General features: G+C 41.9%; 1 protein-coding gene across 1 annotated transcript in view; it reads left to right on the top strand.

Annotated features, from left to right (window-relative positions):
• Nucleotides 1-1,085: 1,085 nt before the first annotated feature.
• The window catches only part of ret (ret proto-oncogene receptor tyrosine kinase), a 132,299-nt gene continuing 115,750 nt past the window's right edge, over nucleotides 1,086-17,634 (top strand). The window contains exon 1 of the mRNA XM_063070535.1: nucleotides 1,086-1,212. Coding sequence (XP_062926605.1) covers nucleotides 1,161-1,212 — 52 coding nt within the window. The 5' untranslated portion in view covers nucleotides 1,086-1,160. The remainder of the gene's footprint in view (nucleotides 1,213-17,634) is intronic.

The raw sequence follows: 17,634 nt of genomic DNA, 5'->3' as shown, positions 1-17,634 counted from the left end.
CAATCTCTATGACTTTGCAGTTTTCTACCATTTATCCGGTTTATTTACTTTGGGTGTGGTCGCTCCTGCTCGTTCCCTCTCTACTCAAGCCCATCTCTAACTCCCCGTTAATTTAGTTTCTTCGGCTGCTTGTTTCGCTCCCCATCCCCATCCTTTCTGAATCTATCAGTTGTTAGGTGTAATTACACCAAAGTCATTTTCTGCCATTTTAACATATCACCAGCACTCGCCTTTGTCATCTGTCATTTCGTTTTACGATGTCCGTTTTACTTGGATGGTGAATTCCTTTCCAAATTATTCCCCGATATCCTTAGTCCTGGATTTTCGCTACCCTGCGACTCTGAATTAATTGCCACCGGCGCCCGGAGCAAGCGACAGCTAAGAGCAGAGTGCAGTTTCCAAGGGAGCTGTTATCATCCTTTACAAATCCAGTAAGTGTCCAGATCACCTGAACCCCTCAATTGCCTTCTCCTCTCCCCCCCGCCCCATCCCGGCTATTCACACCCGCTACCCACCCAGTCCTCGCTAATGATTTACTCTTGGTGGCATTTCTCTTCTCTCTAACCACTGGTCACACCCCCCAGAATTAATACTTACTTATTTCCCAAGAACCACCACCTCCACGTCTATCTTCTCCCATTTTTCTGCTCTGATCTCTCCGACCCCCGAGCCTATTGTTTTTCGGAGCGATGCAACTTGCTTTATTCTCTGACAGTTTACATTGAAGCCTGTCCGGTCTTTTACTCCGTGGCTAAACTCTTAGTTCGGTGTCCGTGCACCCCGTTTTCCACCTGCTACACGCGTACTTGAGTTTGACCGCTTGATCTCCCCATCACTCTCTCCCCCATCCTCACAGAAATCCAGCAAACGCCTTCCTTGTCTTCTTCTAACCCACAGCGTCCCCAGCAGTCCTGTTGGAGAATTTCCCAGGCAGCTGATTCAGATTTCTAATTAACTTTTCTCCGTGATCAACAGCGGAAAATAACCATCTCCAACCAGGATCAGGATGGGGGCAGTGTGAGAGAAAAAGAGAGAGAGGCGGGAGGGGAAAACAACCCTCAAGCAACCTTTCAGATCAACAAAAAAAATCTCAGCCTGGACACAGAGGAACTGGTAACTGGAGAGAAAATAACGAGAGGCAAACTCCAAGTGAATGGAGGATGTGTTCACTGATAGGGTCCTGCACGTTACTCGCCTTATTTCTTACCGAAGGTAAGGGTTTTGTTTTATGTATAGTGATATAAACAAAGTGAAAAGTTAGACGAGAGTGATTGCGCCGCACCGTGTATTTTCTCCTTGGGAATCTGACATGTTATTCGCAGGATGGAAACTTTGATATACAATGGCAAGATTTAATTTCGTTTAACACTGCAACTAATTTCGACAAGGATTTTTTTTTGAGAGGAGTTTGTTTTATGTGTAAGGCGAAATTGCAAAATTAAACTTCGCTGAGATGGGTCTTTCGCAAGCAGGAGGTTGAGCACCCTTGTCTAAAATAATCAAGTTGTGAATTCCTGGTGATGGAGACACCGCATTCAGTTACCCCGCTGATTCGGTCCGTCTCTTGGCCGGCGGACTCCCTGTCTGCCAACCTCACCTCCCACCCCCAACCCCCGCCTCCCTTTCAAGGATGGCAAGGATGAGAGAATCCCTCGAATATCAGCTACAGTCCACCCGGATGGTCGGGGAAAGGGATTTCGGCTCCTCATTTAGCAGCTGGCACTAACTAAGACGAAATTCACGTGAAAGGGAAAGAATAGATTTAAACTACAAAAAAAAGACAAAGGGTCTAAAATGAAAGCAATGCAGATAGCTTAGTCTATCTGTAGCTCAGTGAGTGGATTCTCCGATCTCTTCACGATATTGGCGGTACAGATCGCTTTGAAGTTTATCAGGCAGGGAAATATAATGATCTAGTTTTGATTTTTGTTAAAGGCCAGTTGGTAACCGGTGATGAGCTCTATCAGCTGAAGCTTAGCTGTCAACACGGGAAAGGGGATCACATTCGGAGGCAGACGCAGACAATGATGGAAATCTGAATGAAAAGCAGAATGTGTAGTGATCACCGATAACGAGGTTCATTTACGGGGTAGACTATACTCTCTGAACAGTGCCCATTAAAGTTCTGTTCCCAGATGTTTATGACTTTTTATGGATGTTGAGGGAGATGCGTTCTGTTTTCGCTAAATTCTCAGCGTTGCCTAGTTCGACTTACTTGAAAATTCACAGTGCCGGAACGTATTTTAGTGATTGGTGTGTATACGGGTTTGCAATTAGACAGAAGTACCGAACGTGAATTCAGAAATAAGCGTGTATTTCAGTGTTAGAATGATATGATAGCACTGCTCCTCGTCGTATTAAAGATTCGCTGTTTAGCTAGAGTTTGCGAAGAGATGTGGAACGTGAATGTACATCGACATTCGGGCTATAATTCGAATATTGGTGTAATTTATATAGTTTATATGAAAACAGGAATTATTGGGGAATGTATTTGAAATCGTTCGTCACTGGGTTTTAGTGGTTGAACATTACACAGCCTGGTTTTTTTTTCACTATTGTATATTGATGTCAATATTTTTTTTCTTTTGGGCAGACAACTATTCCTCAGCAATGGGAGAATATTTCTGTGTCTGTTTGTTAATGTTGCTACAGACGACAACCATCCTCTCCCACCGCCAGAAAACAATTAATACAGTGAATATATTTATTTAAAATAGGATTACAAAAAATGTTCAAGTAGAGGTTTATAATAAGTCGTCTTGTACCAAGTGGAACTTCCCTTCACACAGACGGCAACTATAACGGATTTGTATAATACCTTTCATAAACTCCAATGGATGAAAATGATTAACCCACTGTACTGTAATTGAATGTGTTCACTATATAAAATAGATGGGTTCGTAAATGTTTGGCTAGTGAGAAGGATCCAAAGAGGCTGCAAAGGGTTACAGAAAGGTTATGCAAGTGGCCAAGATGGAATACAAATTGGGAAAATGTGAAGTTTCATTAGAAGGAAGATGAAAATGTAAATAATTATATAAATGAAATCTAGCCACAAAATGATGTGATATTGAGAACCAGGGACAGGTAGTTTCAGAATAAGAGCTCACAAATTTAGGAGGAGCCGCTTTCTCCATAAAGTGGAGACTCTTTGGAATTTTATATCGCCTTGAGCTTTGGGGCTGGAGTTATTGAACATATTCAAGGTGGAAATTGACGGATATTTAAATGACAGGGAGTCCAGGGGTATGGAAAGGCCATGGGACGGTGGCAGTGGGCAAAGACTGGATTCTGATGAATGGCAGAGCAAGAGTGATGGGCTTGACAGTCTACATCTGCTTTCGTTCCTTTTGTTTTTATGTACTTAATGAAGACTTATTAAAGTATAGCTTGTGTTATAATCTAGGGAATGCTGCATAGAGACAAATGTCCAGATAATCTTTTGGACGTATTGCTTGAAAGATGGCCTGGAGGCAAAGAGAAAAACAACACACAAAATGCTGGAGAAACTCAGCAGGTCTGCCGTATCTATGGAGGGAAATGAACAGTGGACATGATGTTTGATGAAGAGTCGAGGTCAAAATGTTCACTATTCATTTCCTTCCATAGATGCTGTCTGACCAGGTGAGTCCTTCCAGCATTTTTCATGCATCGCTCAAGATTTCCAGCATCTGCATAATCTCTTGTGTCCCTGAAGAGGCTAAGGGAAATCCTTTGCAATTCAATAGATAAAACTGCAGAACTTTTACATCCCAGAGGCAAGTTGAACTCAGTTCAATTTTTCATCTGAAGGACAACTCCTCTTGCACTGTAACAATCCCACAGCAGTGTGTTTAGGTTACTGGTAATGCGCCTCAGCTCAATAATGACCTGCATGCATTGGAGCACTTAAATGCTTTAGGTAGCAGTGGGAGGAGTATGGCACTTCACAATATAACCACCTTCCCACCTTGACATGACCCAAGTGTGGAAGAGTTGTGATTTCCCCACCAACCTTATTAACCACCTCAGAACCCACAAAAAATAGAATGGAGGTACGTTATCCTAGAGCTGGAAGGACTACCTAAGAAGAAGATGGCAACCAACTATTTAATAACAAGAACCATACCACTCCTAAACAGTGTGTGTGTCTCAGATTCAAAGGTGTAAAGGTTCTTGATGCTTAGAAGGTTTAGCAACTACAAGCCAATATTATCATTCTTTAATTGTTTGTAATTCAAACTAAAAATCATTGTGATGGGTAGTGAGATGTACAGTAGTAAGATTTCAAGCAAGGTGAAAGTTTGAATGGTAGCATTGCTGACCAGAAATCCAAGAAAATAACATTATTTCCTTCAGTATTTTGTGATTAATACAATTGATCTTTTACTTGGAGTGAAACATATGCTGGCTGTTTCTGGTCATTTTGCATCAGTCTGGAGACTGGGCACCTCTGTGCATGGGATTGTGTTGATCTCTGTGCAGTTCTCTTTTTTGGAACTTCCTTGGGAACTTGGATGATGTGGTGCTTTGAGCCATCAGAGTTGAACACTCCTGGGATAATATGGCAGCACTGGTCTAGGATACCCATTAGGTAACTCCCTCACTTGCCGTTCTTTCTATTCTCCTCCACTTCCAGGTTAATTATCCTCGTAGCATTGACCCCACTAACTTTAGTCTTGAGTCTGACTTCTGCAATGAAAAATTTCCCCATCCCTTGACCTGTCATTTCTCAGGTCACGTTTTCTGGCCTGTTTATGTGCACTGACCAAGGTCCTCAGTTTGCAACTGCTCCTCTCCCTGGTCCCACACTGGCTTCAAACCTTGTTGATCATTGGTTGATCTTCAGTCCAATACCTCATCACTCTCTGTACTCAAATGGTTCTCAGCCACCCTTATCTATAAATGCAGCAATAGGCTGTGACAGTTCCACCAGCTCTCAAAGCCATTGTACTAGTGTGCATTGCCTCTTCCACCTAGTCTGGCTGTGGAGCAGACTGCAGTTTTGATCAAGGTGATATTGGAGCAATGGTTTGCTGCAACACTATTGCAGCACAATGTGCAGGAGCACCAGAATATCTTGGCTGCACCTTCGAATGCTTGGTTATGGTTTATTATTGTCATGTATACCAGGATACAGTGAAATGCTTATCTTGCATACTGTTCATACATCAGATCATTGCACAGTGCATTGAGCTAGAATAAAGCAAAACAATAACAATGCAGAATAAAACTGTAACAGCTACCGAAAGAGTGCAGCGTAGGTAAACGATGAAGTGCAAGATCATAAAGAGGTACATGGTGAATTCAAGTCCATTTATTATACAAGAAGTCCATTCAAGAGTCTGATAACAGTGTACTTGCAAAGCTGTTCTGAATGCAACACCATGCCTGTCTGTCTGCTCATAAAAGTCTTGTGTCTAGCGCACGCCTATCACACACCTGACACCAACCTTAACAAACAGGTTTGCAAAGCAAACCACTGCCCTTGAGTCTTAAGCTAACAGTCATCAGCAATCTGCAGATAAAATATTAACAGCCTCACCTTTGTTGATTTAAACCCTAATTGTTTTAGTAGTTTTCATCACAGCAGAAGAATGAAACATTTAAGAGAAGAAACTTGCATTGATTTGCTGCATTCCAGATCTCCAGCCTTACAAATTACTCTTTGCAAGAGGAAGTGAACAGAATTATTTTCTATTTGCACACAGTGGCCACTTTATTAGATATAGCTGCACACCTGCTCATTAATGGAAATATTTATTCAGTCAATCATGTGGCAGCAACATAATGCATAACAGCATGCAGACATAGTGAAGAGGTTCAGTTGTTGTTCAGACCAAACATCAGAATGAGCACTAAATGTGATTTAAGTGACTTTGGCCGTGGAATGATTGTTGGTGCTAGCCAGGATGGTTTGAATACGTCAGAAACTGCTGATCTCCTGGCATTTTCATGTACAATGGTCTCCAGAGTGTACAGAAAAACCCCAAAAAAAAAATCCAGTGAGTGGTAGACCGGTGGTGGAAAACATCTTGTTAATGAGAGAGGTCAGCAGAGAATGGCCAGGCTGGTTCAAGCTGATAGGAAGGCGACAGCAACTCAATACCCACGTGTTACAGCAGTGGTGTGCAGACGTGCACCTCTGAACACACAACACATCGAACTGTGAAGTGGACGGACTACAGTAGCAGAAGTCCCCCAACATACATTCAGTGGCCACCCTGTTAGTTACAGGAGGTAGCTAATAAAATAGCCACCCAGTGTCGTTTATGGATGGCTTGAGGGGCAGTGGGAGCGGGTTCAGTAACTAGAGGAGGACTGGATAACGACTTGAAGAGAGAAAAATGCAGGGATTTGAGGAAAGAGGAGTGAGAAGAGTATTGATCTTCAAAGAGGAGGCACACACAAAATGGAATGATTGGTTCTATTTTGTACTGAAAGATTGTATAGGTGCATCTGAACCATGTTCACTGTTCAACTATTCAATAACTTCAACATTTTTGTTTTCAAATAATGATTTGAAAGAAATTAGTTATGATACTTTCTTTTACCTCTCATTGTAACACTGATGCCTTACTTCTGTACTGAGAAATGGTCTCGGTCCAAAACATCAACCCTTCAGGTGCTGCCTGACCTGCTGAGTTCCTCTAGCATTTTGATTTTGTTGCTCTGGATTTCCAGCATTTGCAGAATTTCTGTACCTTGCCTCTAATTTTAACTCAGAAACATGTACTTCCATGCCAAGAAGAGGTAATGTGGCTCAAAAATCTGGTTTTGCTACCCCAGATACACTTGATAAGGCGCAAAACGGTGTCAGAGCATGGTGACTCATTGCCGACTACTCTGCACATCCATTCATCACTTTGATTATAATTGTTCTGCTCTTTTAAATTTACCTCAGTGGTCTGGTGTGATGAAGTGGTCTCAATGTATGACATACTAAGCAAAGTTTTCCACTCTACCCCAGTACATGATAATAGTAAACCAATTTCAGCTGTTCATTGATCCTTATTGGTTTATTTTGTCTCGGACCACTCTTGAGAATCCGATCTTACCGGATATTCCTTGTATCTACAAAGTAATGGTTGTTTTCCATTGAGAATGGTGTTTAAGGAAGCACAACACTATTTCCAGTTTAAGATTCAGTAAACTGCAATCTTCCTTCCGGCTACATTTCAGATCAACAAAGCAGAAAACACTCATTTCCTGGTGATATTCCTGATCTTGATAAGTTGACTTCTCCCCAAAGCAAGAGCCAGGCATTTAAAGGCAGCTGCCAATAAATTCATTCAGTAGTGAAACTTTTTTTCTGTGCTTTTCCCCACAGAATATCCATGTCATTGGTGATGCTGGCATTTATTGTCCATTCCCAAGCTGCTAAGAACTTCATAGTGGGATTGGAGTTACTAAAGGCCAGAATGTATAAGAATATGTAGAATGTGAGGCTTTATAAGGCACTGATTAGACCACACCTGGAGTATTGTGAGCAGTTTGTCCCCTTATCTAAGAAAGAATGTGCTGGCATTGGAGAGGGTCCAGAGAAGGTTCATGAGAATGAAAGGGTTAATGTATGAGGAGCGTTTCATGGCTTTAGGCCTGTACTCTTTGGAGTTTAGAAGAATGGTGGGCCTCTCATTGAAGCCTATGGAATATTGAAAGGCTCAGATAGAGAGGATGTGGAGAGGATGTTTCCTAAAGTGGGAGAGTCTAGGACTAGTGGACACAGCCTCGGAATAGAGGGCTAACAATTTAGAACAGGGATGAGGAGGAATTTCCTCAGCCAGAAGATGGAGAATCTGTGGAATTCATTGCCACAGATGACTATGGAGGCCAAGATGTTGGTAAATTTAAAGCAGAGTTTGATAGGTTCTTGACTAGTAAGGGTGTTAAGGGAAAGAAGGGAGGAGAATGGGGGTGAGAAGGATAATAAATCAGCCATGACTCAATGGACCAAATGGCCTGTGGTCTTATAAGGACAACAAATACCCTTCTCAAAACGACATCTATGAATCAAATAGATTTTTACTGCAATCTGATTGATTTATGGTTTCTTTACTGACATTAACACTTTGATTACTTGAATTGAAATTCCCTGGCTGTCACAGTGGGATTTTGAATTCATGTCTTGGGATACTGGCAGAGCAAATAACCAGTACGCCACCATACGCTGGGTGTTTCCTCACACAGTGCACTTTGAGGAGATAGACTGTGGATTGATCAGGGGAGATCTGCTGTTAATACATCAGCTGTAATAAAAATCACTTCATGAAAGCTAGTTTTATTTGTACTCCATATTGATGACAGTTACTATTTTATTTAAACAGAAGCATAGTAGAGAATAATATTATCCATTGAGAAGGAGATGTCCATTCATTTTAGCTTTGCTGCATACTCCTTCTCCAGTCCCTCTGCTCTGAGGTTAGGCCAGCACAGCAGCGTAGCAGTTAGTATAATGCTATAACTGCACCAACAATCATTGACTGTGGCTCTGTTCCCCCCGCTGTTTGTAAGGTTTGTACATTCTCCCACATTGCAAAGGCTTATGGCTAGGTTTAGTAAGTTGTGATCATGTTATGTTGGTGCCAGAAGTGTGGCGACACTGGCAGCACAATCGTTGCTGAGTTGATTTGACACAAGCTGACACACTTCACGGTCTGTTTTGATGTACAAACGTTTGTACATGTGACAAATAAAGCTAATCATCTTCTTCTTCTTAACCCAACCACACTTCTATCCCTCACTGAGGTAATACACTAAGAACAAGCAACAGAGGTGTCCATCTAAACCTAGACATAGGTTTTATGGCTCCCAAGTCCCTTCACCCTGGGTACAATCAGTTTGTTGTTTATTTTCTGGCTAACGTACACCCTGTGGATCACTGCAGGTGAGTCAGTTACCAAAAGGCCCAGTATTATGGTAAAGAAGATGAAGACGCAGCAGGTCATGATCTAGAATGCTCTGGATCAAGAGGAAGTGGATTCAATAGTAACTTTCAAATGGGGAACAGATGAGTACATAACGCAGGAACATTGAAAGGAACAAGCAAGTAACTTGACAAAGAGGAACACTCTTTCAGAAAGGTGACTAACACTGGCACATTGGATTAAACAGCCTCCTCTGTGCCATGGCATTCTACACACATGCATCTGGCTTCATGTATGCTTCTTTGAGAACCCAGCAATCTTGTTCCACCAGGACATTACCAGGGCTAGAGAATCCCACTCATTCATTCATTGAAAAGCCTTAGAGACAGTATGAAATGTATCCACAGATGTTGTGTTTTCAGGTCCTGTCATTCTGAAACATAATTGGCATTTTACTTTAGCTCGTGTTTGTGGGACTTAATATCATCTGATGCATGACAAGAGCCACTGTGCTCCGTATGAGGTGGTGGTGCAGGCAGCTCTCAGATATAACACTAATGCAAGTATTCTTAGAATTGAAACAAAACCTTAAATATGCTTCACAATTTCGTAGTTTGTCCAGTTTTAAGAGAAATGGTTAAAAGTATTTTAACTTATCCGCCACTGAATTTATCCAAACCTCTCCTTTGCCTTTGCAGGAAGTGGGATGTTCAGTCATTGTATAATTGTAGGGAAGGGCATCATAATTGAAATAAAAGTCACACATCTCAAAATTGCAGTCAATCTATCAATTTCTAAATGGCTCAATGGGTCTGTGCATGTACACTTACTTTAATAATTCCAGTTGCTCTGACGTCATTGTTGTGCGTTACCTTGGCCTAACCTTTTCCACTCACAACTCAGTGCTGTGTTTCGACCGAGGTTGTCTGCAGCAGTTCAGTGGGAAGCGCTCTTGCCTTTGTCAGATGTTGTGACTTTCCAGTCCCACTCTAGACACTTGAGCGTAGATACTTAGACTGAGACTTCATTGTAAGACTAATGCATGGTAATGAAGTGTCAGCCTCAATATCTATTTTGTTTTCGGTTTAGTTAGAAACTGAGGTCCTGCCTGCATCTCTCTGTGGATGTTACAGAAATCCAGATTAAGATTACTAAAATTATGTCCACACTACGCCGGATAATTTTGAAAACGCAGCTTTTTCTCTTCATTTTGACCTTCCGTCCACACTGAAATGGCGTTTTTATCCCCCGAAAACAGAGATTTTCGAAAACACTCTCCAGAGTGTGTAAATTTGAAAATGATTGTTTCGCGTTGTAGTGTGGACGGGGTAAATGGAGAGACTTTAAAACGTTGTCATGACAACACCACAACAACAATGCTTTTTCTGCTTCTGCTTGGGACTGCGCAAGCACTGCCGTACGGCTGTTCTTGGTTCATGATACTCCAAAATATTCTGCATGGAATTTAAACTGGAGGTGGCTTTCAAGCTGGTCCCCTCGGTTCCTCTGTTTGCATCCTCTGTTCTTCCGCCCGTACCCTCCGGTCTCCCAGTCTGCGGTGGTCGTACCCTTGATCTCCTGTACCCCGGGGTCTCCAAGCCGGCACTGTCACTGACTGACCACCGTTGTTATAACGCGCAGTCGGTGTGAACAGCGTGAGAGTTAAATTGTAAAGTGAGCTTTTTTGACTAGATCCCCTAAATTGATTTGATTGAGTCTATCTTTAAAAATATTAATGTCAGAAATACTGCGCAGGTCTAGTGGCAGAAGATTGCACTCTCTTGGTTCTTGATCCTCCAAAATATTCCGCATGGAATTTAAACTTGAGGTGGCGGAGGGAGGGCTTAAGAAGGAAATTTTTGAAGAAGAAAAGCTGCCTTAAATTTAATTGGGTTTGGTTCTGTGACTGTGTTAGGATTAAGGTTATTCCATGCTTTAAATGTGCGGTGGGGGGAGAAAATGAATTGCTGTACACATCTGACTTGGTAGTTAGTATTTCAAATTGAGTTGTGTGCCCTCTTCTGCTTCTAATAGGTTTGGGTTTGATGTGGGATTGGTAGTCTATGTCGAGTTGTCCATTTAACATTTTGTAATTGTTGATCTTGTTGATCTTGGGTAGAGGACGGCTTCATACGTGTGTTGTTTACTTTATTGTCTACGTTAATAGCTTGTTTGGAATTAAACATCTCCACTGCTTTGCTGACTTTTTAGTTGTTTTTAACTCGCAGAAACAGCTCGACTTCATTGTCTGTCTAAACGAAGAAGTCCGGTCTGATTTTCCCAGTTTTCTTTGTATTCCTCGAAGATATTGTTGAAAACTTTCTTTTGCTGTTGTTGTAGGTACTCTAGTTTTTGACCAATGGAAATAGCGCAACACCGCCGCGGAAACGTAAATATTATACCGTTTCCTCTTTGCTTGTTTTCTGTAGATGTGTCTGCGCATGCACAGTAGGAGTAGATTCGCCCAAATATCTGTTTTAGTGTGGACAGAGATATTTTGAAAAACGCCTAGTGTGGACGCCTGTCATTTTTACTCAAAACCGGCGTTTTCAAAATTATCCAGTCTAGTGTGGACGTAGCCTAAGATTAGCTTTATTTGTCACATGTACAGCGAAAATGTACAGTGAAATGTGTCGTTTGTATCAAATCAAATTAAATCAGTGAGGATTGTGCTGAGCAGCCCACAAGTGTTGCCATGCTTCCAGTGCCAACATAGTCTGCCCACAGCTCACTCACCCTAACCGTACATCTTTGGGATGTGGGAAGAAACTGGAGCATCCATAGGAAATCCACACAGTCACGGGGCGAAGATACAAACTCCTTACAGGCAGTGGCAGGAATTGAACCTCAACTGGTAATCTGTGGTGCTGTAAAGCAATGCACCAACCACTATGCTACCACGTCACCGTCATGTCTTACGATCTTGTGTAAGTATTCCAAAGAACTGCAGGGGAATTGGCGAATAGGCTAATATTTATCACAAAATCTATTTCACTGAAGAGAAAAAAGTAGATTGCGGTCAGTGACATTAGAAAAAGAAATTGATTTTCTTTCTATGGGAGCTTGCTGTTCCAAAATTGGCTGCCATGTTTCCTACATTAATATTGTCACTCAGTTTTTAGAGGCTTTGATCCTCTGTGGAATGTGTAGTGCTGCTGGATGTCATGAAAGGTGGTATGTATCCATCTGGACTTAATGACAGCTAATACTTATTTAACAAAATAGATTAATTTATAATATAACAGAAATGAATGCAGATCAATCTTGCCAAGCACTGTGTAATAAAAAATACAATTTTGAATGAATAGTGACTTGATTTTGAAATGATGAAGTGAATTATATTAAAGGGCATTGTCTTTTCAGAAATACTACAGTTTTCTTAGGTTAAGCAGAGGCTTTGAAGACTTTGTACTACGAAAATGTTGTTTGTATATTTATCAGTGTAACAAAATTAAGTTGCAGCTGTTAACTACTTGTAGCCAGATATAAACACTCTGCCTTATTAAGGTTCTTAACATGGTAAAAAATAGTGGGTCCTTTCTAGTTGATGCAGTTATCCCCCATCTTGCCCCCTTTCATTTCTCTCTGAGCACTTCCCCACAAGTTAAATTTATTTTTTTCTGAACTCCTCCATTTAGCATCCCCTGCCCCATTCCAAGTGCATCTATCACACTCCAACTAATAATGTAGGCAGATGTCCTGACTGTGAGATGATAATAATGAAGACCGACATGGCTCGGCTTATTATCATTATAACTTTTGCCCTACCATTATGCCAATCAGTGCGAGAGGCTATTTCCCATTGTAAGCATACACTCAGTGAGAACTTTATTAGGTACAGCACTGCACCAGCTTGTTAATGCAAATATCTAATCAGCCAATCTTACGGCAGCAACTCAATACATAAGAGTATGCAGGCATGGTCAAGAGGTTCAGATGTTGTTCAGACTAATCATTAGAATGGGAATAAATGTGATCTACAAGACTTTGGCCATGAAATGATTGTTGTTGCAAGATAGGGTGGTTTGAATGTCCCAGAAACTGCTGATCTCCTGGGATTTTCATGTACACGACTCTAGAGTTTACGAAGAATGGTGCGAGAAACAAAAACAAAATCCCGGAGCAGCAGTTCTGTGGGCAGAAACACCTTGTTAATGAGAGGTCGGAACAGAATGGCCAGACTGGTTCAAGATGACAGGAAGGCAACAGTAACTCAAATAACCAGTGGTGTGCAGAACAGCATCTCTAGTGCACAACACATTGAACCTTGAAGTGGATGGGCTACAGCAGCAGAAGATCACGAACATACACCCAGTAGACACTTTGTTAGTTGCAGGAGGTATCCAATAAAGTGGTCACTGTATTTATTTTCTTTTTGGAAGTGGGGGATAGAGCCCAGTCCATCACAGGAGAAGCCCTCCCCACCATTGAGCGCATCTACAAGGAGCCCTACCACAAGAAAGCAGCATCCATCATCAAGGACCCCCAGCATCCAAGCCATTCTCTCTTCTTGCCACTGCCATCAAGGAGGTACTGGAGCCTTAAGTCCTGAACCACTAGGTTCAGGAATAAATATTACCCTTCAACCATTAACTCATGAGCTTACCTCAGCACTGAAGCTATGAGCACACTTTCAAGGACTCTTCAAGTCAAATCAAGTCACTTTTTATTGTCATTTCGACTATAACTGCTGGTACAGTACACAGTAAAAATGAGACAACGTTTTTCAGGACCATGGTGCAACATGAACAATACAAAAACTACACTGAACTACGTAAACCAACACAAAACTACACAAGACTACAGACCTACCCAGGACTGCATAAAGTGCACAAAACAGTGCAGGCATTACAATAAATAATAAACAAGACAATAGGCACAGTAGAGGGCAGTAGGTTGGTGTCAGTCCAGGCTCTGGGTATTGAGGAGTCTGATAGCTTGGGGAAAGAAACTGTTACATAGTCTGGTCGTGAGAGCCTAAATGCTTCCAGTGCCTTTTTCCAGATGGCAGGAGGGAGAAGAGTTTGTATGAGGGGTGTGTGGGGTCCTTCATGATGCTGTTTGCTTTACGGATGCAGCGTGTGGTGTAAATATCTGTAATGGCGGGAAGAGAGACCCCGATGATTTTCTCAACTGACCTCACTATCCTCTGCAGGGTCTTGCAATCCGAGATGGTGCAATTTCTGAACCAGGCTGTGATGCAGCTGCTCAGGATGCTCTCAATACAACCTCTGAAGAATGTTCTCAACTCCTGTTCTTAGTATTATCTATCTATCTATCTACGTTTGTATTTATCTACAAACTTATTTTTGTATTTGCGTAGTTTGTCTTCTTTTGTACATTGGGTGCTTGTTAGTCTTTGTATCATTGTATTGTATTTCTTTTCTAATGTAAGAGAAAATGATTCTCAGGATAGTATATGGTGACATAAAGGTACTTTGATAATTGTACTTCGATTTTAAAAAAGAAGTTATCTATAATGTACCCACTCCCTACTGTGGTCAACATTGATAAATAAGGTTCGTGTTTTAGAGAGCAGTGCGGGTAGAAGCAAAGTGGAGGGAATTGGTCAGCACTGAGTCAGAGACAGAAAAACATTTTCATTATACTTCACATTGCTTGTATAGTTAGATAATGAGTGCTATTATCACATAATTAATTGTGGAAACATATTGTTCCTGCTGTGCAATCACTATTATTAGGAGAGGGATAATGTTTGTTTAAAGCCATCGTATTGTTTTCCTAATAGACTCTGACTGGATTCAGATCTGCTTGTTGTGCTTGTGGTATGGGTCCAAGGGCTGTGTGATCTCCTACTGTTGGCAGGAGGAGTTCAAGCTGTGACCTTAAGATTTGGTGGTCATCCCATGGCTGGACACGTCACACACACAAAATGCTGGAGGAACTGAGGAGGTCAGGCAGCATCTATGGAGAGGAATAGAGTCAATCTTTCAGGCTATGATCCTTCATCTGGTACTGAAACGTCAGCTCGTTATTCCTTGCTGTTGATGTTGTCTGGCCTGCTGAGTTCTTCCAGCATTTTGTGTGTGTTAACCTGGATCTCTGGCATCTGCAGAAGTGTGTTGGATATGTCAGTCAGTTTCTGTTCCTCTCTGTTTTAACGGTGCCTTGTCATAGAGTTGTCCAGCATGCTGCAGAGGAAGTGAGAGACAGTGAAGTCGTGAAGTGTGCATCCTCTCTGCTTCATATTACCTAAGCAGACTAACTTGCAGGCTATGTCTAAGTGAATTACAGCATAATAATTTAATCTCAGCGGTCTGTTGAATCACGAGCATAGAAGTTGACTGGTGTGTGAATGCCCCTGAAGCCTGGGCTGGAGTCTGTACTCTGGATGTGTTGTTGCTGTTGGGGAGGGCCCTTGGGAGCTTCTCTCCACCTTCACATTCAGGTGTTACAAAAATGCATAGGTATCCACTTTTTACATTTAGTTATGAGAACTGACTATGGTTGATTACCAAACGTGCTTGAAAAGGCTGCAGTGAGCTGATTTATTGGCCCGCTGCAATCTACATGGTGAAGATGCAGAAGCAGGGAGCTAGAGACCATATCCGATCAGCTTGTTATCATAAATACCAGGGTGCAATGAAACTCCTTGCTCATGTGAAGCTTACAGAGTAAACAGTGATAATAAATACAACAATCAATACAGAGGCAAGTATAAAAATACAGAACAGTGTAAAAATAGTGCAATCACAGCTAGTGAGAAAAGAAAAGCTAAAGTAACAATAACAGACAATGGTGGAGGTAGATGGAGCAGCATCCATCATCAAGGACCCACACCATCCAGACCATGCTCCTTTCTCACTGCAAAGATTGGGAAGGAGGTACAGAGTCCCTAGATCCCACACCACCAGGGTTCAGCAACAGTTATCACCCTTCAACCATCAGTCTCCTGAAACGCCGTGGATAACTTGGCTCATCACATCGCTGAACTGGTTCCACAACTTACAGGCTTACTTTCATGAACTCTACAACTTCTCCTTCACTCCTGAAGAAAGGTCTTGGCCCAAAACGTTGACTGTTTACTGTTTTCCATAGCTGCTGCCTGACCTGCTGAGCTCCTCCACCATTTTGTGCGTGTGTTCCAAATATTCTTAGTATTATAGAGTCAGAGACAACTCTAACACAGAAACAGGCTCTGCATCCCATCTAGTCTGTGCTAAATCATTTAAAAGGTTCTGAACTTAAAGAGGGGTAACTTTGAAGGTATGAGACGTGAAATAGTTAAGATAGACTGGCAAATGACACTTAAAGGATTGACGGTGGATATGCAATGGCAAGCATTTAAAGGTTGCATGGATGAACTACAACAATTGTTCATCCCAGTTTGGCAAAAGAATAAATCAAGGAAGGTAGTGGACCCATGGCTGACAAGAGAAATTAGGGATAGTATCAATTCCAAAGAAGAAGCATACAAATTAGCCAGAGAAAGTGGCTCACGTGAGGACTGGGAGAAATTCAGAGTTCAGCAGAGGAGGACAAAGGGCTTAATTAGGAAGGGGAAAAAAGATTATGAGAGAAAACTGGCAGGGAACATAAAAACTGACTGTAAAAGCTTTTATAGATATGTAAAAAGGAAAAGACTGGTAAAGACAAATGTAGGTCCCCTACAGACAGAAACAGGTGAATTGATTATGGGGAGCAAGGACATGGCAGACCAATTGAATAATTACTTTGGTTCTGTCTTCACTAAGGAGGACATAAATAATCTTCCAGAAATAGTAGGGGACAGAGGGTCCAGTGAGATGGAGGAACTGAGCAAAATACTTGTTAGTAGGGAAGTGGTGTTAGGTAAATTGAAGGGATTGAAGGCAGATAAATCCCCAGGGCCAGATGGTCTGCATCCTAGAGTGCTTAAAGAAGTAGCCCAAGAAATAGTGGATGCATTAGTGATAATTTTTCAAAACTCGTTAGATTCTGGACTAGTTCCTGAGGATTGGAGGGTGGCTAATATAACTCCACTTTTTAAAAAAGGAGGGAGAGGGAAACCGGGGAATTATAGACCGGTTAGCCTAACGTCGGTGGTGGGGAAACTGCTGGAGTCAGTTATCAAGGATGTGATAACAGCACATTTGGAAAGCGGTGAAATCATCGGACAAAGTCAGCATGGATTTGTGAAAGGAAAATCATGTCTGACGAATCTCAATGAATTTTTTGAGGATGTAACTAGTAGAGTGGATAGGGGAGAACCAGTGGATCTGGTATATTTGGATTTTCAAAAGGCTTTTGACAAGGTCCCACACAGGAGATTAGTGTGCAAACTTAAAGCACACGGTATTGGGGGTAAGGTATTGATGTGGATGGAGAATTGGTTAGCAGACAGGAAGCAAAGAGTGGGAATAAACGGGACCTTTTCAGAATGGCAGGCAGTGACTAGTGGGGTACCGCAAGGCTCAGTGCTGGGACCCCAGTTGTTTACAATATATATTAATGACTTGGATGAGGGAATTAAATGCAGCATCTCCAAGTTTGCGGATGACACGAAGCTGGGTGGCAGTGTTAGCTGTGAGGAGGATGCTAAGAGGATGCAGAGTGACTTGGATAGGTTGGGTGAGTGGGCAAATTCATGGCAGATGCAATTTAATGTGGATAAATGTGAAGTTATCCACTTTGGTGGCAAAAATAGGGAAACAGATTATTATCTGAATGGTGGCCAATTAGGAAAAGGGGAGATGCAACGAGACCTGGGTGTCATTATACATCAGTCATTGAAAGTGGGCATGCAGGTACAGCAGGCGGTGAAAAAGGCGAATGGTATGCTGGCATT

This window comes from Mobula hypostoma, chromosome 18 (assembly GCF_963921235.1).
Source record: "Mobula hypostoma chromosome 18, sMobHyp1.1, whole genome shotgun sequence".
NCBI classification, from domain to species: Eukaryota; Metazoa; Chordata; class Chondrichthyes; order Myliobatiformes; family Myliobatidae; genus Mobula; species Mobula hypostoma.
Note: the sequence above shows the minus strand (reverse complement) of the source record. Positions and strands in the feature narration are given on the sequence as shown.